Raw genomic sequence first — 27,673 nt, forward strand, 5'->3', positions numbered from 1 at the left:
CTCAGTTTTTTCTTCAAGTTTTCAAGGAATAATTTCACAGTTTCTTTCATATTTTTCCCAATAGGCATTCCAAGATAAACTAATTTTTGAGAAAGGGGGACGTGAGCATTAGTTAAAGATAAAAAAAATAGGGCCATTTATCTCTTTGAAATTGAAAGCTACAACAGCAGTTTTTTCTACATTGAAAAAAAGCCCAATATGTTTATAATCGTTGTGAAGCTGATTAAACACGTTTTCACACCCACTAAAAGTACAGCTTAGACTCAAACCATCATCTGGAAAAGTTATTAAAGACAAGTTAAATTCATGGTTAATACAACTAAAATTAACATAATTTTGGGCATGTAAAATAGAGTTATTAAATAAAGAAGGCGAGGTGAGACCACCTTGACGGGCTCCTTTCAATATATAAAAAAGGGAGGACCCCCCCCCCCTTTAACTTCGCCTTAAGGTGATGGTACATATACAGAAGGCACCTTACTATACAAAAATTGACCCCTCTTTTATACGCTTCAAGTAAAACTTCGGAAAAAATGCAAGAATCGAAAGCTTGAACAACATCTAAAGCACAAAGGATAATATGGGATCTACTACTTTCTGCATCATCAAGAACATTCATTAAAGCAAAAAGGGCATGTTCCTGGCTAATACCTTTTTGGTAACCAAACTGGTGGGGTGGGATTTGACATTTAGAAATAATTTCATCCAAAATAACTGACTCAAATAATTTAAAAATAGTACAAGAAACTGTTATAGGTCGGAAAAAATTACACCTTTTTTGCCTTTTTTTGGGATAGGGGTTATTTGACCAACTATAAATTGACAAGGAACAACTCTGTTTTCAATAGACATTTGAAAAAAAAGAGATAAATGATTAAAAAGGAAAACACTTGCATAATCACAATGTCTTGCAGTAATTCCATCAACTCCCACGGAATTGCTTTTCTTTAGTTTTTTACAATAAAACAATACATCACTTGGCTTAATTGTAAATATCAGAGGTTCATGTTTTTTCAGAAAAGTGCTTAATTCTTTTTCAAATTTCGATTCAAGAGTAGGATTGGGAGAAGAAAACTCATGCTTTTAAAAATTTATCCACTCAGGCTCAGGAATGTTATTTGCACAAATGTGTTAACAAGGGCATTCAAATTTTTTTCCAGAGCTTTGAAGGGTTCTCTGCAATTTTATGAGCGTTTTTCTCAATAAGATCAGCTTTATGTTTTCTTAACACTTTAGCAAAAAACGTTTAAAACGTAGCCGCAAACCATTAATAGTCCCAGACTTCGGCCTGCCGCAATCCTTCCAAATATTCAGCCAAATTTCAGAAAGCTCGCAGGCGGAAATAAGGGAAGGGTTTAATTTTTACCAACCCTTAACTTGAGAGCCTTTCCTAACACGCTTGCATGGGACAACTGAAGCTTCAGCACACTTTAATGCATGATACCCATTTTGATCACCACTAGGTGTGTATGTGCATACTAATTTTTTTTCCTTGCACTTTGGAGATCAAAAAAGAAGAGGGCAGGTTTGTTGAAACAAGGCTAAAAAAGTGGTACTCAAAAGAATTTTTATTTTCTTTACAATATTTCGAATAAAGCCTTTGTATTCATATTTCATCCTGAAAGTGGCATTTTATTTGTAAAACTGGAAAAAAATGCATATCCAGTTTTGATATTTCTGATTAATTACATTTTTGTGTTTTAATATTATTAAATAAAAGATTTTTCAACACAAAGAATTGGAGAAACATCCAAACTTAATACAAAAAGAAACTATTCCATATATGAGGTTGCTTTTTATGCTAAAGCTTCACTTTGTGTCTCAGTTCTTTAACAACTCCTAAACACAAGGGCCATTTAATTAAGTAAAAAGTTTTCTCAAAGTAGTAAAAATTATAACCTTAAATCTTTGTCTTTAAACGTTTGGCATTATATCAGATGACTGCATATATGCTTTTCTAAATTTTATATCGGAAATCAAACCGAAAAATGGTTGGCTCTAAGCTCTTTAGAACTATCAAATAATCTTGGAAAAGAATGGCGATGGATAATCAAACCCTTTGATCATAACAGAACAGAGAGGAGAAAGATTTAAGGTCATCCAGTGCTCACTGCAACAAAACAAAGTCTTTTGTCAAAGCAATTAGTTATTTGCAAGATCTATTCTTCTTCTTTTTCACTTGTAATTCTCAAAAAGTGGGTTTCTGTCCATTTAATATACTTCTGCTATCTCAACACTTGCAGGCTTTAGTATTGAAGTCAAGCAGGTCCACTTCTTGCCCCAAAAGTTTGTGGATGAAAAGACTTCCAAGTAGTAATTAGATAAATACACTCTAGCCTCCAAAATTAATTAATACTAGGTCAAGTCCAGCCCATAATCGTGTTTAAAAAAACCTTTAAAGTGATAGCTGTCCTAAAATTCTGCTTTTCATTAAACTTCTAACCAGGAAATCCACCTCCCCCCTCCATGGAAACCTTCCCACACAAAATTCCTCTAAGGAAAATTCTTACCATTTATACCACCCCCCTAGAAATTATCTATCCTTGCAAAAAAAAAACTTCCCTAGAGCGAGCAAAGCTAAAACCCCAAAAAAAATTAAATAAGTAATTTTGAAATGTTGCAATCTTGTGATGATATTCTGCTCCTTAATCAAAATAGTTACTTATGTATTTTTTGGAAATTTTGTACCTCCATAGTTGAAAAAAAAAACTGGAAACCAGAGAAGATCAATATAGACAGCCAAGGGATCAGATCAACTTCATATTACCCATGTCTTTCCAGGAGATAATGATAATACATTGCTAACCATTCCAGTTTCAAGGTTATGAGAGATCAGTTTGAATATCGAGTATGATGTTGGTTGTGTCATTTATGTGGTAAACAACAGCTGAACAAGGTCCCTATCGGTCCTTTTTGTGGTATCAGGAAGGTCTCTGAAGGCTCCTTTTTCTGACAAAAAATCCCTAAAGTCCCTATTCTTGACTCCTTAAACCTACAGCAGCCCTGGTATTGGCTCCCTTGGCTCGCAAATTCCGCACTACAGGTCTTCAGTCCTTGCAAATGTGCACTTTATTTTGCTTTTAAATTTGCCTTTTTATGCTTGGTATCATAATATTGCATTTCCAGTTTTTTTTTTTATTTCTCTCTTTTTTTCTTCTTTTTATGGCTAATGTCTATTACTATGTTTCCAGAATAATCCTCTATGAATTCTCAGTTTTCTAGCTTGATGTGTTCAGCTTATATTTCTGTGGAGGCAAAAATTCTACACACAGAACCGTAAACAAATTTAAAGCCAAATTTTAGAAGAACTGTAGATATGCCAAATCTCCTCATCGAATGAGTAGATAAAAAATATAATCACCCTTAAGAAAGAAGCCTTAAGATGACTGCAAGCTACAGAGCTTGCATTGGAGCCAAATTAGCTTGTGCTGGAATTTATTCAGTTGAATCACAAAATATATTATTGCTCTTTTAATTATGAAAATGAAACACTGCTTTTTCAGCCAGTGTCTTGACTGCTTCGTGAAAACTTCTCACCCACTAAAAATTAATACATTTCCATCTTTCTGTATTTCCTGACATAACATGGTTTAAAAATAAAAAAATTCCAAGAACGTAGCAAGTGCATTCGTAGACTATCTTGGGGAAATAGTTAGTGCAGAGTAGATACACATTGTTGTTTGTTGCAATTTCTGTACCAAAACAAATGAAAAACTAAATGTTTTTGCTCTTTCCTAGATATTGTCTGTCATTTGAGCCACTAAATGCTTAACTATAAGTTACTTGACTGCAGACCATACATGTGATTGCGGATTGTGTTCTTTGTAATACTGAATGTGATGTAAAAACTTTTGGAGATTCCTCAATAGTTTTCACAAATCCAGAATAAACTGTTTGCAGTCATCTCTTGAAACCACTGACTTCAAGGAATGGCTAATTCTTTTGTTGATCAATATTTCTCTCTCTCTGTCTCACTTTTCCTTTTTCTCTCTTCCCCAGAGAGAAATTTTGGAGCAAAAATTTGATTTTAAACTGTTTCATTACTTTTTGAAGAAGTATGGCAAATCGTCCAAGAAGGAGTGTCACACAGAAATTTAATATTACTTACACAGAAGAGAAAGAAGAGGATGAATTGGATTTATCAGATTCAGAAGGCGAAGATGAATTTGTACCAGAAAAACTTGACTTGTCAGAAGAAAGTGATGCTGAAGTTACAGAACAAAATGGTTTGTTTATTTTTTTTGTGCATTGATTGTATTATCCTCCTGATTTCCAAGCCACAGAATTAACCGTCTGCACAGGATGTCTTGTTTGTCTTGATGATATTGTGCTAGAGACTTTTAAAATCTGAGTTTTAACATATAAGTTTAAAGTTTAAAAGTTTAGAGTTTAAAGTTTTAAAATCTGAACGTCTTAACATCTTGGAATATCATGAGAGAAATTGATAATACGTTGTTTCAATCTTTTTTTTTTGGTATCAGATTTAGAAGGCACCTCCCGGATCATTTTTTTTTTCATGTTTTTCAGTAATAATTAACATTTGAGGGGTGGGGGGGGGCTTTCTCCTCAAAGTTCCAAGGTGTTTGTGCTGCACAGTCATATTGGAATTTAGCTTATGTTTAAGTTTAATTTAGCTTATGTCAGCATTTGTTGACCCATTGGACGATACCGTCGGCAAATTCTTTATACCCCCCCCCCTGCAAACTCAAAATCCAAGTTGCGTCCCTGCCCCTACATTCCCAATAAAGAGGTATGGTGTCTCTTCCAAAGAGAAATGTGCATCAGTATAATTTTTCTTCTATCTATCATTTGGTTTTCAGAATATTTAACATTGTGAAGATGAATGGGACTCTTACATTATGTAGGCGCACACAGTCACATTTTACAGACTGAAAGGGCAATGTGTATGAATAGCGTTTTTTTTCTATTTATCATTTGGTTTTCAAAATATTTAACATTTAGAAGATGAATGTGACTCCTACATTATGTAAGCGCACACAGTCACATTTTTCAGCCTGCATCAAAGAATTTTCTATGGTTGGAAGGGGAAGACTGTAATAAAAGTTCTTTATTCTATGTTTGTAAGAAAACTGTCTATTTTTTATCGCTTTTATTTAACTTCGTCAGTTAATTGTATCAAATCTCAGCAGATAATGTTAGGGTTATTGGTTGTTTGAAGGAAAGGTAGGTGTGATTTCAGCTTGAGGTTTTATAAGTGGGAATCTTTGGTGTAATGTATTATGTTTGTTAAAATGTATTTGGTATAATTTAAATGAATTGCAGAAATATTTACTTCCCTGTTCAGAAATCGTGATCAAACGTAAAGTAAAAATCAGAAAACGAAATGTTTCAAAAAAGATCTCTGCTCCAAATGCATTTGAAGCAATAGCTTTTCCTTCTGCCCAGAATAATTTAAATTTTTAAGTTTAAAAACGAAATCATAGAGCAGTGACAGGTTATTTAAATTACTATTCAAGGACTGCTCTCTGTATCATGACTACCCATACTTATATTTTTAGTAGGTAAAAAATTGCAAATTTACTGATTAGGCATGGTGGCCATAGCTAACCAATATTAATATAAAATAAATCAAAGAGGATATTTCTAGTCTTTGACCTTAAGTAAATATGAAATAATCAGTCAGCCTAGGATAACATCAAGAAACCATGGTTTTTTCTTTGTAAAGTTTTAAAGCTGTACTCATTTTAAAACTGATCCGCTATTTAATATCCATTTATTATCTGATCTAATTGCTTCTAAATATTATAATATGCTAAGGCTAAAATTTGAAAATTCTCAGTCAGAAGAACCCTGTGGGCAAGATGAAAGAAAAGGGAAGAAACTTCCTTACATTTTTGATTTTTTCTTATGCCTACAGTGTAATATTAATCACATAATTCACAAGCATATCAGTCATAGGCCTATACAGAAGAAGAAACGTACAGCATACTTTCATCACACGTTAGTTTGTTTTTGTTTTGTTTTTTTCATCTAGTAAGAAGTCTATATGACTATATTTAATTAGCACCTTTTCAAGTTTCTTTCACGAAGAAAATATAAAAAGTTAATAAGACTTCTATTTTGAAAAGTGTTTATTTTGTTTTTTATAAGATCCTAAAAAACCAAAATACCCTTCGAGCCGCCAGAAAAATCTCCTTCATAAAGTTATTTATGACAATCATTTAGTCCTAATTCAATACAATTAACTCTTGTGCTTTTTCCTTATAAATCAATATCATATAAATACGTTGAAAATCCGACGCTAAGCAAGACTTTAAAACACATTCTACTTGCTTTTGAGTAAACTTCAATTGAAGCTTAAGCCTTTAGAAAGGGGATGAGTAAGATATTTTAAAGGTTTCCTGTAGTAAAATTTTAGGCTGTTGGCATTCACAATCATGTTAAACTCTCTTGAAAAACCTAATTGGTACTTTTGTTTCGTAAAAATACCGAATAAATCATCACATTTAAAGCAACATTAGAATAATTAACAGACATTTTTTTTTTTTTACTTGCAGACTTTGAAAATGCGGCAGAACATTTAATGAAAAGGACAGAAAAGTCATGTTCTTCAATGTCTTTGAAAGAAAAACTTTCGAAAAACAATTCATTCCTATCTCAGTTCAGTGCATCTACTTCATCAACTTCTTTCCAGACAATGGGGAATCTGAGTGAAGAATCAGAGAGTGAGGATGATAAACCCATTCTTAAACAGCCAAGGATGAATGACGTTCAGTTTAACAGTCTTACTGAAAATGATATTAGTAATGAGACAGAAGAAATTGGTGAAAATTTTTGGGAGCAGCAAATGTCAGCCATTACTGCCCTTTCTGAAGGCAGTTTAAAATCTGAAGACAAAAGTGAAAGTAATATAAATAACGATGTTACTTCAATACTTGGTATTGGTGAAAAAATGAAAGATACGTTGAATCTGCCACCATCCCGACAAGCTAAAATTAGCAGCTTAGTGCCTCAGGAAGGTGTGCAGATTTCGATTGCGCTACCCAAGCTGAAGAGGAGCAAAAAAGAGAAGGCTAATCTGCAGGAACTGCTGAGGAAGCATCTAAGAAAAGAAAAGAAGGAACTCTGTTTGAATATCCACAAAGTACATATATGTTGCTTAATTGCTCATGGGATGTATCTAAATGACATTCTTGGCTCTGAGATATTGAAAGCAAGTGTTATGTCAGTTTTACCATTCAGTGCCCCAATCAAAACAAGCTTCTCTTATGTTGATAGCTTATTGCGCTGGTATAATAAGAAATACTTTGTTGCCAAAGAAAATGATAAAATTCCAAGAAATTTGGAAGATGATTTATTGAAAAGGAATGAAACGAAAGTATTTTATAATACTGTTGAATTTGTTCTCTTCTTTGTTTTAATACTGCGTGTCGGAGGTGTCGACGCAAGGCTAGTGATGTCGCTACAGCCGGCGAGACTGAAAGTTGAGAAAGAGGCAAGTGATAATGATGGAAAAACGAAGAAAAAAGTGAAAGTAAAAAATGAAAATGCTGTAAGTGATACTGAATCAGAAAATGACGATGATTTTGAAGAAGTTCCTGAAATTGTACAAGAAATTGGCAATAAATCATCAAAAAAGGGTAAAAAGAGTAAGACTAAGCCCAGTTCTTGTAAAAAGATGTCAATTGACCAAACTAGCCCTTATTTTAAATCTGAAGATGACAGCAAAAAAATGACTGAAAAAGGAGGTAAAAAATTCGTCCATAGGAGTCGAGGCATAGGTAAAGGATTGCAAAAAAGGAATGACAAAGAAGGAGAAAATAATGCTATGAAAAATGGCACGGCTGAAGATGAAGGTCCGCCAGTCTTAAGTCCTCAAAGGGGTATTTCAAAGGAAGATAGTGGCAACATTACAAATGGCAGAAGAAAATCAGATAGAAACCGAAAAGAACAATCAGAGCTTCCAATTCTAAGTCCCCAAATACCATCGAAATCTCACAGGAAACTGTCCCATGATAGTGATGATGAGCCTCTATCGAAGAGATTAAAAGTAGAATCTATGAGTTCAGTACCTGAAAGACCTTTGAAAGAAAATTTGCTTGTATCCAAGGCCAAAGACATATCAAAAAGTAAAAAAGGAAGTCAAGGAATTTTAAAAGAGAAAGTAACAAAGGAAGTATTTAAGATTAAAAAAGAAATTGTAACTTCTAAAAAAGAACTAAAAAGCCCTTTAAAGAATGAGCAGAAGAGCCAAGTTAAATCACCAAATCCGAAAGCAATACAAAATTTGGTAAAAAAGAAAATGGAAGACAATTCTCGAAAAATGCTTTCTAGTGATGAAGAGGGTACAAGCTATAAGAAAACATGTGATTATTGGGTTGAAGCTTATTTGGAGCAGGAGAGAAAATGGTGCCCGATTGACATCCTTTTTGGTAAAATGTTCTGTGAAAGGGAATTAGAGGTATGTACGACTTTTCTTTTTTTGTATAGTTGTTTGATCATTCTATTTCTATACAGCTATTTGCAATGCCTGCATTATTATAACTCATGGGCTTTTTGACCATCTAATCAAGCGCCCTACTAGGCTTTCGACCCGTGAGTAAATCACTGTTTTTCTGTCATACAATCAGACAACAAAATAAATTATTGGACGAATACGCGCTTAATATCTCATTCAGATTTTGGGTGTGGCAGAAAACCCCTGTTCCTACTGCAATCACAAGTATAGTGAGTCACAAGTACCAAAAATAAAGACAAAAAAGAAGTTTGCATGGTTTTTCCAACATTGGAAAAAAAGGTCTAAATATTTCGATTGTATATTAAAAAATCTTGTCTGAACTTCTCAAGTTTTATCTCTATTCAACTAAATCAGTTAAAAATTAATTTCGTCATTTGTATATCGTGGAGCAAAGTCACTATTTTGACCCTAAAATATTTTAATTGTAGTATTTTCTAAAATATTGTCTAAACAAGCAAAACTATCTAAATCGTATCTTGCGAACCTTAGTTGCTAGCTTCCAAGGGCGCAAAGCTTCATAGAATATCGATTGGTTTGATCATATTGCGTGTTTAATCAAGGTAAATATATAATATGTATCCGAAATATTTTGTAAGGTAAATACAATATAATTTATTTAAGGCGGGATTGAAATTGCAATTTGAGGTGAATTATATTCTTTTCTTTTGAAGTTTGTTTCCTTTTATATATTAGTCAAGAGCCACGCAGCCTGTTCAGTATGTTCTGGCTTTCAACTCTAACGGGTCTTTGAAAGAAGTGACGCCGCGTTATGCCTCTGATTGGCTCACCCAAATAAGAAAACGCAGAATAGATGAAGCATGGCTTGAAGAGACATTATCACCGTACAAAGAAGCTGAAAGCGCGAGAAGCAGGAAAGAAGACGCTGAAATAAAGAAGATGCTCATGGAGAAACCAATTCCTTCATCTATATCAGAGTAAGCTTCTTGACCACGGATTTATTTTTAGAGTGAATCGAATTAAACACCCTAGAACCCAGGTAGGAGCAAACGGAGAGTGGGGGCTTTCGGGTCTATACCCCCTCCTTTCATCTAAAATCTCAATAGTCTGAAAATGTTCATATAGTTTCTAAATTTTCTACATAATCCGCCCATTTGTTCCGCATTTTAATTTTTGACCTTTCGAAATAAGTGTTTACGCACCTGTTGGTTTTAGCTGAGAATGTAAAGTAGTTTCCTTTGTAGGTTTTTTAGTTTTCAATTGGAGAAACTTGAATTTACTATGTTACCCATACTGTATTTATAGCTTTATTCCCGTGCCTGTGCATTAGAAGTCTGCCAAGATTGGCCTGTAGAGCCTGCCCCAAGGAAGATCTGATGAACCTAACTTACTTTGTTTTTCCCTATGTTTATTTCGGTATTCATTGTTTCGTCTTCAACTTGCTGACTTAACTTACCCTATTTTTTGTTTTTCTCTTTCTCCTTCTTTACTATGTTCAGTATATTTGCTGGTGCTAAGTTCATGAAAATTCATCTCTTTTTAAGGTTGAAAAGTCACCCACTCTATGCTCTTAAAAGGCATCTTTTGAAGTTTGAAGCAATATATCCTTCAACTATTGCTCCGATGGGATATATACGTGGAGAACCTATCTTTCCTCGAGACTCTGTGTACACGCTTCACTCCAGAGAAACTTGGATTAGGCAAGCAAAAGTAGTTAGAGTGGGGGAGAAGCCATATAAAATTGTCAAGGCGAGACCTAAGTGGGATAAGGTGAGTTTAACTGATTTATAATTAAGTTTTAATTGACAAATTTAGTCTCAAGAATATATTTTTACTCCTAAGAAAAGTCCGGCATAGATTTTGCGAGGGGTGTTAATTGAAGACTAATACTAGCACACTACAAAAAACTCACTGCTTCACCAAGCTGCCTGAGAATAAAACAGTTGTACACGCTCCTCCACCCCAATCTTTTCAAAGCTTCACTCTTCACCCCTCTCATGAAGTCTTAATTTCTCTAAATTGTTTCTTGTGGCCTCCTCCCACCCTATTCGGAGACAGCCTACTTTCGTTTGGCTACCATTCATTTTGCTTTTTTACACTAATAATACCGCTTAGATAAGTGAAGCTATCCACTTGATAGATTTTCTCGTTACCCAACATCGCCTTTTAGATTAGCCTAAGTGAATTAGTCTTCCTAAATTAATTTTCAAACCCATTCCTACATCCTGAATTCTCAAACATGAAATTCATTCGTATCACTAATATTTTTATCTAGGGCTCTGTAACCATCTGCATCTGAATATCTAAATATGGGAGATGCTCTCCCGTAGCTTTTGCTGTGTTCCTTGGGATAAAGTCAACCAAAAAATCCTTATAAAGGGGGATGGGACACAACACTTCGTAATTAATGATTCAATACCAAGCCAGCTACTAACCTTACTTCGTGCCTTAACCACAGCAACATTATCCAATTACGTAACAATATTCTCTTTAATATACTAAACTGGTATAACATACAATGATATAAGTTTCACAAAAGCTTTTGTATTAGCTGAATCAAATACCCCTTCATAATCTGTTAACTTGAGGACTAAAAGGGTCTCATGATCTGGACGCTTCTCAATTATTAGTCTCAGAGTCAAAATTTGGTCATCACATCCTCTCCCCTTCCAAAAAGCATACTGTTGTTCCCTTAAAACTTTATCTACAGCACTGCTTAGTCTAATAAGCAACATAATGTTCCTGTAATTACAACCGTCATTCTTATCACTTTTCTTGTAAATAAGCCTAATTAAATGTTTTCCTAAAATCACGAGGTACTTCCCATTTTCCAAAATTATATTCATAATCTTCACTAATTTTCCTCTAACTTTTCAGCCACCATATTTCTAAAACTCAATTACCACGCTAACACTACCCGAGGCCTCATTGTTTTTTTTCGATTCCTTTATTAGTGTCTCTAACAGATCTCGTAGAATAAATCTTCCTTCACTTCTATATAGGTGAAGTTTTTTTTTATACTATTTTCTGCATAAATTCTTATAACTTCAACACGGTTTAAAACATTCTCAAAATGTTCTCTTTTGAGCACTTTCTTATCCCTAATTGAGGCCGAGTTTCAATCTTTAAATGGCACAAGTCCAGACTAAGTATTTCCCTTAAATTTCTTAACATGCCCATACAATATCTTACTATAATGTCGTCTGGATAGATTGTATTCATTTAGAACAGAAAGCTGCTTATTTGAATTTTGGTTTTACAAAAAGCACAAAGAAAAAAAAATAAAGAAAGGCAAGCTTGAGCATAAATTATAATTCAGACCTGTTTAAGCGTGTTGTCTGAGCTAACCACTAAAACCCAACTTGTTCCAAAAGCAGGTTAAAGCATAATAGATGTTGACTTCCCATTCTTTTTTAACATACGAAAAAACGGACACCTAGGGCTGAGGAAGTTTTAAAGTTATGATTTTGATTATGTAACATACGAATGTCACAGCCCAATCAATAAAATAGCCGGACCAATAATGTTTATGTTTTCATAGCGCCGCTCTTCCCCAAACCACTTATGTATCTCACATTTTTAGAGAAGAGAAAGAAAACCTTTCCTCTGGTGGATCTTCAGTAAGGTTTGTCTGATGGATCTCCCTAGTTAGATTCCTTTAGTTACTACTTTAGGGGCATATCTACTTCTGGTGTAAAGGATGCTTAACGAAATTTATCTACGGGTAGACAAGAATACAAATAAAAAGTACGTATAAAATAGGAAAATGAGACAGATTCCTATTTAAATCTTAGTAAAATAAAGCTCCTGGTGGGAACTGCCCCGCCCCCTCTCCTTTTAGGAAGTTTCCTGGTGGTGCTGGTGACCATAGATACCGACAGGTTGGATCCCTGGGATGGATCAGATGCTTTCCCCAAGCTGGGGGAGGGGGTCAAAACGTAAAAATGTGAATTTTTAGGTTATTATTTTTAAAGTTTTTCCAGGATAAGGGGTTCATTTGGACCAGTCTTGGGGTTCGGGGGATCTGCCTTTTTGCTGCCTGTTTGAATTAGCTTCTCTATCTGATTCTTCTTTATTTTTTAGTGTGTATTCTCATATTTTGAGCCTATCTTCCTATTACTACAGTTAAAGCGTAAATTGACGTCAATTTCCAGGTCCTACAAAAAACCATTACTGACAAGCCTTTAGAGGTTTTTGGAGTTTGGCAGACCGAAGATTACGTTCCTCCGGTAGCTGTTGATGGGAAAGTTCCTCGCAATGAATACGGAAATGTTGAATTGTACAAACCGACCATGATTCCTAGTGGCTGTGTTCATTTGCCCCAAAGTAAGATAATCAACATCATTTGGATTGTTCAGAAGTCAATTCGACTATATTAATACAGTAACCGGGGATATTCAGAAAAAAACAAATCATTGCAGGGTTTGCTTTACCAGTTCAAAAGCTTGTTGCAAAAATCCCAGAATATACCTATGTTCTCGAATGTGGACAAGGTCATACAAAGGAGTTTAACTTATTAGAGCAAGCTACTCCGGGTGCCCTGGCTGCGAGACACTGCAGAGGTGATTGCGTTAGTCATTTGCTAGTTAGCGTAATTTTTATTTGAGGGGATGCTGAGTTTATTTTTTTACCCAGATGCCACCTACCCGAGGAGTGGTACTGACTGTGGAGAATGTTTTTAAGCGGATTTTAGAATGAAATTGATTAAACTAGTGAATAAAACATCATTTATTGTACGATAGGAAAAACGCTATGTTATATTTTTGTATGAATCTTTGTTTTTGGAGCATATCCTTGATCGTATATAAAGTTAGGAGTCGATCTAGCGATAGGACGTAGAAAGCAGAATCAGAGGTGGTATTAAGTTTTGTTATTCTACTTAATTCCACGGAAAAGCCAAAATAAGCTTTTCAAGCTTTTCTGTTGGAACAGTTTTTTTGTTTGTACGATAAAAGAAGTTGAAAAAACGTTGATTTGATTTTCTCGCTTATTTATGAGGCCTCATTTATTGTTCAGTCTTTATGCTAGGGATATTGAAATATTGACTCGTTTGTCCTTTCTACTATGAAGCAAATATGCCTTTACCGAAAATTAAACAAGAAGGAAAGATTCACTAGAGAACCTTCTAAAGGGTAATACCTCATTCCCGAAAAATCTTAAATAATTATAAATAGTAATTATAAATGTTGTGCAATAGATAGATTGTATCATGAATGCGTGACGATTCAACGCTAAATTTCCCAAACAGTGCTTTTTATAGAATTGACTTCTTCTAGTAAATTTGACGTGGAACACAAACATCAACAACCGGATTCTTTATTTTGATTAAATTTAAACAAAAAAACAAACAAGTTTTTTCAACTGAAAGTAAGGAGCAACTTTAAAATTTAAAACAAAAATTATTCCGTATATGAGGGGGGATAACTCCTCCAAACCACCTTATTCTTTACGCTAAAGTTTTTTAATACTTAAAAAAAAGCTTCGAACATTGTATTTCAGGTGTTGTTCTTAAAGAATTGGGACAGAATTCAAACTTTAGCGTAAAGAGCGAGGTGGTTTGGAGGAGTAAACCCTCGCATATACGTAATAATTTCTGTTCGTTTTAAGTTTTAATGTTGCTTCGTACTTCCAGTTGAAAAACGTATATTTTTTAAATTTAGTTTCTGATTAATTTTTTTTTAATTCCGGGAAATCTGGCTACTCCTCCACGGAAAAATCCCTCCTCCCCGAGGACTTATTCTCTAGATAATTCAATTCTGGTGAATATTTACCCTTAACAACTACACGCGTAAAATTGAGTCGGCAATGAGGAAGCAAGACATAAGAATAATTTCGTATAGGAATTCAGACAAATTCTTCCAGTGTAAAATTTCCCCTGGAAATAACCCCCTTGAAATTTCCCTCTCCCTGGAAATTATCCCCGTGGAAAATACCACCAGCAGACAATTCCACCTCTCCCCCGAAAAATATATGCATACTTCCCAATAACAAAAACCATACGTATAATGGGCAAATTTTGTAACTTAAAGACTTTTCCCTAGGGACTGTGGGAGGGTCATAATATCCGCAAAGGCATAGTTATTCGGCCTTTCAACTATGCTGAACGAAATGGCTATCTCAAAATTTTGATTGGATGACCTTGAGAAAAAATGGAGCGTGGAAGGGGGCCCAGTTGCGCTCCAATTTTTTGGTTACTTAAAAAGGGCACTAGAGCTTTTAATTTCCATTTGAATGAACCCTCTCATGATATTCTAGGACCACTGGGTCGATACATTCACCCCTGGGAAGAAAAAAACAAGCAAAAAAAAAAACAATAAATAAACACGCATCCGTGATCGTTCTTCTGGAAAAAAAAAATACTAAATTCTACATTTTTTAGATAGGCGCTTGAAACCTCTATAGCAGGGTTCTCTGATGCGGTGCATCTGATTGTGTGATTTTCGTTAAGATTCTATGACTTTTAGAGGGTGTTTTCCCCTTTCTCAAAGGTCTGGCAGATTTTCTCTGGCTTGTAACCTTTTATGAGCAATAGTAAACTTAGTGAAACTGATATATTTATTGGTATCAAAATTCTGGCTTTTAGATTTTCGGTTACTATTGAGCGGGGTCAATCCTTACTTACTGTTCGTCACCACGAACTGTTTGAAAATGGGATATATCTTCTGACGTGTGACAGTAGTGTTGAGATATTTCTGCTAGGCTTGATGTTATTAGTTTTGAAAAGGCTTGTTCTCAGCGCTACGGATTGTTTTTGAGCATCACAAAATTGGTCGTCGGTGAACCTGCTCGTGTCCAGGACATCTTTCCTGTTCCTCCACCAAAATTGTGTATCAATGCCACTGGTTTGCGCCAATTCTCTGAGGGTTCAATTTGTATACTGATATAAAACAATGCTAGATCTTGAGCAATGTTGGCAGGCATGCATTTAAGATTATGTGCTCCTTAGCTATGCGCTGAAGAGTAAAAGAGAGGCCGATTTTAAAAAAAGAACCTACAATATTATGAAACGCAGTGGTGCATTTAGAAGGGAAGAGCCCCCCCCCACCCACGAAATTCTCTAAGAAATTATTTTAAAAGTTTAATGTCTTGCTCTCAACAGTCCCCTTGATTCTTTGTTGTGTACTTCGATAATACATTGAAAGTACTGCGTAGCAATAAGATTTCTCCCCTTTACAGATCTTTTATAAATCTGTCTAGTTCTAGATCCTGCACTTCTAAGATCTCTCTTGCTTTCATAACTGAAAATTGTCATTCCCTTGGTCATTCCATCTCTTCGCTTGAGTCTCCGGCAAGTCTTATTTCACACTTATTGTATTCATTGCTATCTTAATGACGAAAAGAAACTGTCGACAACCTCTTCATAATTTTTTTCTTTAAAAACTTCGCTTGATGTATGAAGATGGTGCTTTGACCTCTACTGTTTCAGTTGTTGAGGCAAGGGTAGAAGGTACTTGGCTTATCTCATTCCTGGCAAAACCATTTTAGTTAAAGGGATTAATAATGAATGTCCCTTTTAATCGCAGCTTTATACAACATTTTCCTTTTTTCACGTTTTTAAATGTCTGAGAAAGATCAAACATTATAAATGAAACGAATGGGCCCTATAAAAGCATTGCGTTGATGGTAATCGTTCAGATCAGTTTTCTATAGGGTGTAGAGCTACAATTATTGTCAACTATGCTGGTCAACATTAAAACCCCAACAACGGTTTTAACCTTATTATAAACCTCAATCTTATTTCACTTAAAATTCTAATAGAATAGTTTACTTGTAAATCATAACCGTAATAATGCATTACCTTTCTTTAATATTCATCTCATAGAAGCCATGAAATTCTTAAAACTTGTAGTTATAAGGTGGCCGCCATAGGTCTGTAACTCTATCAGAGAAGCTATGCTACACAGCGAAGTAGTTTTTTTTCAGTTTTTGTTTACCTAGTAGTTTTAGGGAACAAATATATTGATAGTCTAACTGGTCTTTTTTCCTCGAATTCAAAACCCATAGAAAGGGTAGGGTTTTTAATTTCCTGGGAAAGATAGGGTGAAATGAAGATGGATACAAGAATTTGAGTTACAGTGGCTGCTTTATAATTACCAACTTTCTAATCTTATAACTCAGACTGAAAAAAAAAAAACAGCTCGCATGATTTTTACTGATGAGCCAAGGTATCCAGGAATGAATTATTGGACAACCATAGTTGTATTTTGTGTCCCCTCGAAAAATGGCTGGTGACGTCCTAGAGGAAGACCGCGCATCAGCTGGGCCGATGTCATAAACCAATGACTCCTCAGCCGCAGCATCTTCCCAAACGAGGCCCCATCACTAGCCCGGGACAGAACAACATGGAGAAGACTGGCGGCGCTATCAACTAGTTCCCTCTACACTGCCGACCTGCTGAGCAAGACTGTTAAGTCAAAGTAAGTCAAGCCTTTCTCCTAGGGTCTTCAAAGAAAGGAGAATGGTGACTGATGTCAGTTCTTCCGTATCCTTTTGGAATTAGCGTAATAGTCAAATAAAATATAAAACATAACTAACAATTATGCAGCCGTGAAGGTTACAAGAATTGAAAACCGATTTCGGACGTTGAGGCGATGAGATGCGATTAAATTTCAATAAAACGTAAGAATATGAATCGGGTCGTTTTGGTCAGGGTCTGAGAAGAAAGGTGCCAAAACTCTTGAGTTAAAAAAAACTTCAAATTAGCATAAAGGTAGGAAGGCCTGTGGCCGTTTTGAATAAAAAAAAAAATTACCAATGTTGATTAACAGAGCCACACGAAAACGTAACACTTATTGGTAACTCGATTGAAAATCTTCTATTTTGTGTTTCAATCTCTGAAAACATTTAAATGCTTTAGTTCAAAAACTTGTGAACAAAACCAACTTTTCAAGTGAACTTGTTTAAGAGATAAGAATAATTTCTAAGCCAAAGCATTAATCATCTCTTTCATGTATAACATTCAGAAGACACATCAGTCACTGTACCCATAATTACCTTGCCTCGAAAGTTGGACTTAATGTGTAGTCACTAGAAACTAGGAAAGACTTTGAATTATGTGACGTAGTTAACCGGAATGTCGAGGGTATAGTACTAGAGTGTCGTCGTTTTCTAAGTACATGGCTCCAAAAGTGTCCATTGTTGGTGTTCAACCCTTCAAAAAAAGGTACATGTATAAACATTGCTTTCTGTTTGCCAAATCTGAGACCAGTAGACTCACATGAGACGCCTGGATGCTTAGTTTTGAAGCCATGTACTGACCTTAAAGATGCTCTCGCTGACATCAAACATCATGATGAAAGACACTATCATCTTACTGCAGTAAAAAATCTATGATGTTTATCGAAATATAAGAAGAAAAAGACCTTCCAATTGACCAGCAATTGAATTTGCAAGATTACGAAGAAAGGATTAAAAACCGAGATATGTTGAGACCAATTGTCCAGCCTATTCTATTTTGTGGTTTTCATGAAAAAAGTAATTTCCTTACAAAAAGTACTGAAAATAAAGGGGTATTCAGAGGGCCGTTGCAATTGATGATGGATTGTGAAAACACAAAATTGTGGAAGTATTTCGAATCATCCTCTGATAGTGCAAAAAATGTATCTCCTCAAGGGCAGAATGATATCGATAATAATGTAGGCCCAGTCATTCGGGACGCAATTTTGAATAGGATGAAAATTGCTAAGTGTTTTTCGATATTAGCTGATGAAATGAGTGAAGTAACTTCGAAACAACAACTTGCTCTTGTCTGTTTCTGTGACGATTATCAACTAGAAGAAAGTTTTTTTGCGTTTCGACACTGCGAATGACTTGACTGGCATAGGTCTTGTAAAGTAGATTATTAGACTCTGCTTCGAGTTTGGATTAGTCATGAACAATTTTGTTGGAATTGGCTTTGATGAAGGAAGTAGCATGTCCGGTTGGAACAGTTGGAGTCCAGCCAGCTGAAAGTGTTAGGATACCTGCCTCAATACCAATGCGCCAACATCGACGATTCTCCTCTTCGGAAACTTCTCTTTTTTGAAAAGACTTTGACTTGTCTCCCTACCTTGAGCTGCTACCTGAAAAATCGATACGAGATTTATCAACCACCGAGTTATAGCATATCAAGTTCAATTTTCTTATTTTATTGTTGTGTCTGTTTTAGCCAAGTTTGTGACGAAAATGTAACAATATAAGCAATTTTATTCCTCTGAGAGCTGCCCCCTTACTGAGTTCACTGTATGGCTAGCCAATTGCACGTCTATAGGTGAGTCTCGTCATTCTGATAAAGTTTCGGAAACACTGGTGGTGCGTGTCACAACTGTTTTTTTTTTTTTTTTTTCAACTGTACATTCACTTTGATTGTATTCTCGCTGTTACCAACGGCATCTGTAGATCCGTTCATTTAGTATGCTAAAGCAGCTCAAAACATACCTCCGGAATCAGACAGGAGTGGGTAGATTAAACAGTCTGGACATATGTCTATCATTTCCAGTGCCAAGGTGGATACTGACGATGTTTTAAGCAACTTCGGGAGGAAATTATGACGGATTAATGTATAAGGGGACAGGTTAAATTTAATTAAATAATGTTTTTTTTTGGGGGGGGGGGAATCCTGAATACACCACTGTATGAAAGCAATAACAAAAAATTACTGTGGTTAAAAAAGACAGCAGATCACGTAACCAATTTGTTTGTTTACAGCAAAAACCCTGTGGGTGTGAAACAAATAGGTCGGCATCAAACGAAATTCTGATTTACCTTGCTGTCTGGATTTAGTTTTTTTTTTTTTTTCAGACAGCAATTTAATTCATAATTATTTCTGGCCAACATTTGATAAGTTACTTCTATATTAACATCTTTACTTTCTCTCCCCGTTACAAAAGATCTTAGCAAGAAGATTTTTTGTCCACAATAAAGTTGTAAAATCGTTAAAGATATAATTTTCAACAGGAACAACTTTTGTAGTATGGTGTTCCAAGAATAAGACTTTGATTTTGTCCTTCTCTTGTTTCTGTACCGTTGATTTTAAAGGAGAATTTAGAATTCACGCTGGATTGATGAATCTGGAAACCAGTGTAGAATTATTTTTTAGGGTCAAAAGAAGGGTGTGCTTGCCATTGACTTAGAATCTATAGTGTTTGAGCTGAAGTAGGTCTTATATTTGAATCGGAAGCTTTAGTCTTCACATTTTAATTGATAATGTGAAGACTAAAGCTTCCGATTCAAATATGACAGTAAATCTTCTATTTTAACTATTTAATTTTTAAATTCTTCTGAACCTAATTTCCGACCAACTATCTCTGATTCTCTTAAAGTCAGTAAGATTAAACTCTTGGGAGTTATTATAACCAGCGATTTATAATGGGAAGCTAACACAACTAGTCTAGTAAAAAGGGGTAATGCTGGGCTGCAGATGCTCAAGCTTATATCATAACATAGCGTCCCTCCAGATCACCTCCTCCGAATATTTACATCTTTTATTCGCCCAATTCTGGAATATGCAGCTCCTGTATGGCATTCTGGACTGACGGCTGAGCAAAGCGCCAGGCTCGAAAGAGTTCAGAAAAGAGCTCTAATGATAGTTTCGAAGCAGGCAGAAATGTCGTATGAAGAGCTGTTGACAAAGTTTAAAATACAAACTCTGGAAAAAAGAAGAGAGAAACTCTGCATGGATTTCGGACGAAAATCTTTGATCCACCCAATCCACAAAACCCTTTCCCCCCTCAATCCACAACAAAACGACTCCCGCGCAGGGTGGCAGTGCCTGTCGACAAACTTTAGCCGGTACGCTGTGCCCACCAGCGGTTAGCGAAGAGTTTTATACCTAGCTTTGTAAAAATGTATAACGAAAGTCAGGAGGATTGATGTGTTTTGTTTTTTATTTTACGTCGCTTTTTAATGTGACTATACCATAAGAAATTTGGCAGTGCCATGAAAATTTTGGTGAAAATAAAATCTTATCTATCTATCTATCATATACTTTATGTTAGATAGGGTCAACTGAAGCCATTCTGGCAAATTTTAGTTTCTTTGAGTCGTGTTTCTGCTTTGCCAACAAACTCTCAAGGAATAATATAAAGAATAATTTAGAATCCCAACAAAAGACCATTTTCCCATGGACGCAAGATCTGGATTTTTACCCTTTTCTTGGTCGTTGTTTTTATGGATCAAAATAAATGAGAGACTCTAAACAAAAGAAATTAAATAAGAATCATCTTCACGAATGAAGGGATATATATTACTGGTATAAGATATGCATCTGACACTAAGAAATTTTTCCTTGAGTCAATTCGTTCTTCTGACAAAATGAATCGTAAGAACAGATAATTCTTTTTTTTTTGGGGGGGGGGGGTAATATTTAGGCAATTAGATCATCTTCATGCTTTGCGTAATGGGTTTGCAGCTTTGGCTCGTCAATTATTGGGTTATTGAGACTAAGAAACATTTAAAAGATAGGGAAGATGAGCTGTATACTTGTGCAAAATATATAGTTATATTGCATTTCACGTACTATATGTTTCTGGAACCAAAATGATTCTCGCCATCAAATAAATCTGAAAAAATGATGGGCTCTATGTTTTGGGGCAGAGTAATAAGTATTATGGTGTATGCATGGTATGTTTTTTGAAATGATAACATTGATTGGGTGTCAGGAAAAACAGAAAAACTACTCCGATTTTTTTTCTGTTATGCTTAATTTCTTTGTATTTTTTAGTGCCTCTGTTGAATAGAGTTGCCAAAAAGCTTGGAATTGACTGTGCGCCAGCCATGATTGGGTGGGACTATCATGGTGGCTCATCGCATCCAGTATTTGATGGTTGGATCATTTGCGAAGAACACCGGGATACCCTTTTGGATGCTTGGCAGGCGGTAAGCTTTTACATCTTCCCCCTCCTCTTTCTATCTCTCTCTCTTGCTTTCTTTCATCGTATTATCCTTGTTTTCTCACTTTGTATGTTTTTACTTTGTATCGCAGTTTGTAGTCGAAGCTTAAGTATGCAGATTTTTTTGTGGGGGAGGGAGGGCGAGAAGGAGGCTGAATTTTAAACAGAAGAAAAATCATGAAGGTTGCTCCTCCTCCGTTGGAGCAGGGGGGGATCTAAGGGTTTTCAAAGGTCCTCAGGGAAAGGGTGTATTTTTAAAGCAGGATTTTCTCGAGAAAGTCTGTTAAAAACTTAAGGGTGGATTTCTAAGCCCATAAAAACAGATAGCTCACACAAAAATTCACTAACTATCTATGTTGGGTTTGTGTGTGCTCATTTCACTTTTTTTTATGCTAGAGTTTAGATTGAATATGAACAGACAATTTTTTCAGCTTATACGTGATAGATTAGGATGAAACTTGGTGGGAAGAATAAAAACATGTCCAAGTTACGTGGCTGACATAACCGGACTGGATCCGCTCTCTTTGGTGGATTTGGGGGGGGGGGTGTAATTTGGAAAAATAGAAAAAATGAGGTATTTGTAACTTACGAACGAGTGATCAGATCTTAATGGGATTTGATATTTAGAAGTATCTTGTGCTTTAGAGCTCTTTTTTTAAATCCCGACCAGATCCCGTGACTTTGGGGGGAGTTAGAGGGGGAAACAGGAATTCTTGGCAAACGTGAAAATTGAGGTATCTTACAAATGGGTGAATATGGGTATTCACTTGATATATAGAAGGATCTTATGGCTCAGATGCTCCATTTTCAATTCGAATCGGATCCGGGGACATGGGGGTAGGAGAGGGGAAACATAAATCTAGGAAAGCGCTTAGAGTGGAGAGATCGCGATTAAACTTGATGGGAAGAATAAGCACAAGCTGTAGATACGTGATTGGCATAATTGGAACGGATCTGTTCATTTTGGAGGAGCTGGAGGGTGTTTCTAATTTGCAAAATTAGAAAAATTGAGGTATTTTTAACTTAAGAACGGGTGACCAGATCTTAATGAAATTTGATATTTAGAAGGAACTCATGTCTCAAAGCTCTTATTTCAAATCCCGACCAGATCTGTTGACATTGGGGGGAGTTGGAGGGGGAGCCGGAAATCTTGGAAAACGCTTAGAGTAGAGAAATCGGGATGAGGTAGAATAAGCAAATGTCGTAGATACGTGATTGACGTAACCGTAGTGGATCCACTCTCTTTGGGGGAGTTAGGGGGTGGGGTTCAGTGCTTTGGTGAGTTTGGTGCTTCTGGACGTGCTAGGACGATGAAAATTGGTAGGTGTGTCCGGGAGCTGCACAAATTGACTTGATAAAGTCGTTTTCCCCGATTAGACCATCTGGGGGGGCTGAAGGGAGAGGAAAAAATGAGGTATTTATAACTCACGAGTGGGTGATCAGATCTTACTGAATTTTGATATTTAGAAGGACCCCGTGACTCAGAGCTCTTATTTTAAATCCCGACCGGCATTAAGCCTCCGATTTTCCTTTTAAATCAATCTATTTAAAATAAGACTAAATAAGAATTTTGCCATAGCTCAAACCATATGAGCTCCTGGCTCGTCTGGCCTCGTCACAAGTGCCATATGAGCTCTTAGCTCTTGTTTACTACTTTTAAATGTAAGGTTTGATGTGCCTCAGAAGTGCCTGTTTATCTATTTACATTCCTCAATCAGCTACAAGTGGCAATTTTTTCTCATTTGCTAGTTTTTTAAAATGTGTTTTTAATGATTGGTTACTATGGGTTGGGGTTCGTCCTTTGCTAGATTACAGCTACCGCTGCAACCATGATCAACTCACCTCCTTTTCAGCTGGAGAATATTTCTCTCTTAGTCTCGTCTTTTCTCAGGTTAACAAAACAAACATGTAGGCACACAGCTGGTTCTGATTACTTGAACGTAATGTCAATATCTTGGTTCTAGACAGAGAACCATTTGGAATAAGTCAAGTACTCTTTTATTACTTGAAAAACAGTTTTCATCGCTCCTGAACGTAAGTCGGAAAGGGTCTTATTTCGGTTATAATTCCGTCAGTGCCTTATGTCGATTCATTTAAGTTAAGATTCAGCAGATGCATAAAATCTTGTAATTAAACTAGCGGTATATTGGGCATTCATTATGAGTCTGGTGCCATTAAATATGCTATTTAGTAGAATGAACGTGCACAAGATTAAAACGAGGGACATCATTAGTCATGGGTACCAGTAACATCAACTTTCCAATTTAACGCTTGGTGTCTTTATTCTATTCAATTTTTTTTTACACGTAGAATTACGGAATGCCATGGGCTATATATCAGATAGCATTAAAACAAGTAGCTTATAATCTTTGTTTTCAAGGAAAATCCCTCTTATAGATGAAAAATCTTTTCATCGAAAAAGAATATAATGTAGGCCCTCTTCACCAGATCTGAAAATTTGTGGCTGAATATAAGGAAACCTCCAACAGGCTCCAAATCATGCCTAAAGAGCGGCCACCAATTTTTAAATTGTCCTCCTTTTCTTCTACACCATGCTGATAAGGATTCAACGAGAAGTATATGTTTAATGAGGCGTTCTTTGGGGTGACGCAAAATGTGTCCAAGCCAGCGGAGTTTGATGACACTTGAGATCTCGTCGATGTTGAAACAATGTCGGTGGATATTTTCGTTTAAAGTCTGATCTGCCGTCCGGAAGCGTAAAATTGAACGTAGGCAATGGTGGTCAAAAGCCTGTCGAGCACGTCCGTGAGGTGCTTTGACGGGCCACGAGAGGTGGACTGACCTCACTGTCAACTTAAATATGCTTATCTTTGTTCGCAAGCTAAGTTCTCAACGGACCCAGAGATGTTTGCAAAGCTGAGCGAAAATTGATTGAGGTTTAGATATTTTTCTGTTGACATCTTGATCATCCTCCCTTTGAATCCACCTCTAATCCCAGATAAATAAAACTATCAACCTTTTGAAACGGGGCCTTTTAGGGGTTAGTTGATAGTCTGCGATGTTCAAACCAAGAACTTTTGTTTTCTTTGCGTTTATATAGGCCGAGGTAGGCTGAGAAATGTGCCACTTCGGCAAGCATTTGCTGTGCTGAGTTTGGGTCCGGCACAAAAAGGATTCCGTCGTCAGCGTATTCAAGGTCCGTCACATTGACATTTTTACCAACTACTATTTCTTCAAATCCTCGTAGGGCATGGCGGAGGATCCAATCGATACAATAATTAAAGAGAACCGGTTACAGTACACAGCCTTGTTTCATCACCACTCCACGTCAAACAATGATGACTCTTCCCCATAGGCTTTATATCGGGATACACATCCTTCGTAATAAGCTTCCAATATGTCAAAAAATTCTTGTGACATGCCATCTTCAAGGAGAATCTTCTACAAGGATTTTCGTTCAAATGAATGAAAGGCGGCAACATAGTCTATGAATATGTCGATAAGGGAGAGGTTGTACCTTTCGCATTGCTGCATGATCAAGCGAAGGACAAAAATCTAATCCGAGCATCCTCTACTGGACCGGAATCTGGACTGGTTTTCCCGTGTTCGCTTATCTCCGGCTGATAGGAATCTACATAGTAGAATGGTGGTAAATAATTTGACTGGAATGTCTATGAGAGATATCCCCCCTATAATTAACACACTCTGTCTTTTCATCTTTTTTGTAAAAGGGGAGGATGACTGAAATTTTCCAGTCATTTGGTTTTCCATATTTCTCTAAATAACGGCAGTAGCTTGCTTGTAATTAGGCGGAAGAGGGGGGGGGGATACTTTGTAAATCTTAGACGGAATACCGTTCTTACCAGGAGACTTGTGTCATTTGATGTTTCAAATATCATCGATAATTTCGTCAAGGTCTGGCGGAGACCATGTTTATACAGTGCGGCTCCTTCGAGACCGAGTGTGGCATGTTTTCCACTTCTATATCCGCGTTTACATTGGGGTTTAGGAGTTGCCTAAAATGTATTTTCCATCACTGAACTTTTTGGGCACAATCGGTTATGGTATTGCCTTGTTTATCTTTGATAGAATTAGGCACAGAGGACTTCTTTCCAGTAGCTTCTGTAAGAATTTGATATGTACATCTAGAATCGTGGTTTCGCGCTGTGTTTTCTATGTATGAGCGACATCTTCCCAGTGAGGGTACGGTCTTTCTTTATGCTTTGCTTGGTGCGTTTCCTCAGTTAAGCTTAGTTAAGCTCAGTTAAACTCCTTGCTAAGGGTCCTTGACGTCAACTCTAGGATCAACTCTAGGGATAATTTAAAAATACAGCTCTTTTTAGAGGCGCAGGAGTGGCCAAGCATATCGAAAGGAACTTTAGTATTTTAAGTTTTACACTGAAACCACAATTCTTTGGCATCTTGCACATCAGTAGGGCATCGAATCTGTTTTGGAGCTGAAGGCAAAACTCATGTTTCATGTGATCAGAATCCAGTTTTGTGATGTTCAGTCTACCTTGGTGCCTGCTTTTTCCTTGTGCTAAGGTGGAAAAGGATCTTTGCTCCCACGAGGGTATGATCGCTGCCTGCTCTGGATCCAGTACAGGCCCTCTGGATCCTTTAAAGCCACGGGCATCTTGAATATAGCTTCGCCATTTTCTCCTGACCAGGATACAACCTATCTGCTCTGCGGTGATATTATCCTTAGAGCACCCAGTGATGCGGTGTGAAGTTTTGTGCTGAAAGAGAGAGTTTTCAATATAATAGAGATACTAGAGAATTTTCAAAGTTTTTCACTCTTTCCCTTCTTGATATACTTCTGCACTTGCTGTGGGTTGTATATGAAAAATTGAAAATAATTATCAATAAGATCAGATTGGTGTTTTGACAAATATTTCACAAATTGCACTTAGACTCCAGTCTAATAGCATTAATAATACCTTTGCGGGGATGTCCACAAGCGATCTGCATTGGCGACCTTACGTGAATGGATGCCGTAACCAGATTAAAATTTCGTGTCCAGTTGGAAAACTCACAACCTAATCTCATCCGACGGATAGGAACAAGATCATTTTCAATGCATCGCAGGGCGTGCGTTATTATTGCACAGTAAGTATCAAGCACAAATTCAGTTTCGCGGGGGCTTGATCATTGGGTAAATCGCGGTTTCGGAGCATAATCCTTGTTGTTCTTTTCTGGATGAACTCTATGTCACGTAATAGGTACGCCGTGCGGATAGCAGATGGACCCGACACCGAGCAACTCGATCTATTTTGTTGTATTGTTTTCAGCCTTTAGTCTATACTTTGTTGCATGTTCGTCTCATCAACTCCTGATTTGTCTCTTAACTTGGGAGCTTATATCTCGAAAGTTAGTTTATTTTTCTTGACTTAGTCCAATTTATCTCCACGACTATGAAAAAATCAGCAAAATATAGTCATTGTCATCTTGATCTGTTGAATATAATCCCTGGTGCAACTGGGCACCTCTACGGGTATATTCAGTGGGTTAGCCAAGCATTTGAATGAAAAGTTTGATGGTAACATGTTCTTTCGGCTATGTAACGTATCTGTGTAAAGATATTTTTCGTGGTTCGGTAAGCTTTATTGGCATACTTTCGATACCAAAATGTACGAAGATAGTCTTTTGTTTTTCCCTTTTTGAGTTTACATCTCTCCCAGTCAAATCAGTGCTCACGTTTTTATTTTCAGGCTGAACTTGAGACGGAGAAGAAAGAAAAAGAGAAGAGGGATAAACGAGTATTTGGAAATTGGAGAAGATTGATTAGAGGAGTGTTGATTCGAGAGAGGCTCAATGAAAAATATAATCTGAAGAAGAACACAATAAACTCCTAATTGCTGTATCAGAATGAGACACAAAAGTTTCCTAAAAAATTTAAAAAGAAGTTACTTTAATAAGCCACGGGTGATGATAAATATTAGAATTAGTATCCTCACACGTGTCTCTAGTAAAATAAATAGAGTTATATAAGCGATTGCATGTTTTTTATACCATTGTTCAGTAAAAATACTTATAGACAATCGTATTGGCCTTATAATACCATTTATTAGTTTCTGTTGAAATTGAAGCTACTAGACTGTACGGAAAAACACTGTAAATACTCTGTTTTAAATAAGTATAAATCAGAAAGAAGGTGTCTAGTGGCTTTACAGGTGTCATTAGTCAATACATCCGGGTAGATTACAGTACACGGATTATTTAACTTAATATCTTTCAGACAATGTCTTTAGTTTAAAACCTATGTACATTAATTTGACCCTTCTTGTCAATATTCAAACCTTGCTCATTAGTGAAAATCAACGTTTTTAGAAGGGGACCGTTTAAATGAAAAATTCTTTGAAATTACAGAGTACTTTTGAATAACGAAGTTTCATATTGGCATACA

At 36.3% G+C, this 27,673-nt stretch overlaps 1 protein-coding gene across 4 annotated transcripts in view; it reads left to right on the top strand.

The window, feature by feature from the left end:
• Nucleotides 1–27,308, top strand: part of LOC136025020 (DNA repair protein complementing XP-C cells homolog) — a 37,331-nt gene extending 10,023 nt beyond the window's left edge. For all 4 annotated transcript variants that reach the window (XM_065700650.1, XM_065700651.1, XM_065700649.1 and 1 more), the window contains exons 2-8: nt 4,054–4,226; nt 6,519–8,422; nt 9,173–9,414; nt 9,982–10,207; nt 12,592–12,763; nt 21,138–21,292; nt 26,979–27,308. In XM_065700650.1, coding sequence (XP_065556722.1) covers nt 4,058–4,226; nt 6,519–8,422; nt 9,173–9,414; nt 9,982–10,207; nt 12,592–12,763; nt 21,138–21,292; nt 26,979–27,122 — 3,012 coding nt within the window. In that variant the 5' untranslated portion in view covers nt 4,054–4,057 and the 3' untranslated portion in view covers nt 27,123–27,308. The remainder of the gene's footprint in view (nt 1–4,053; nt 4,227–6,518; nt 8,423–9,172; nt 9,415–9,981; nt 10,208–12,591; nt 12,764–21,137; nt 21,293–26,978) is intronic.
• Nucleotides 27,309–27,673: the final 365 nt, after the last annotated feature.

The sequence above is a fragment of the Artemia franciscana genome, chromosome 3, assembly GCF_032884065.1.
Source record: "Artemia franciscana chromosome 3, ASM3288406v1, whole genome shotgun sequence".
Lineage (NCBI taxonomy): Eukaryota > Metazoa > Arthropoda > Branchiopoda > Anostraca > Artemiidae > Artemia > Artemia franciscana.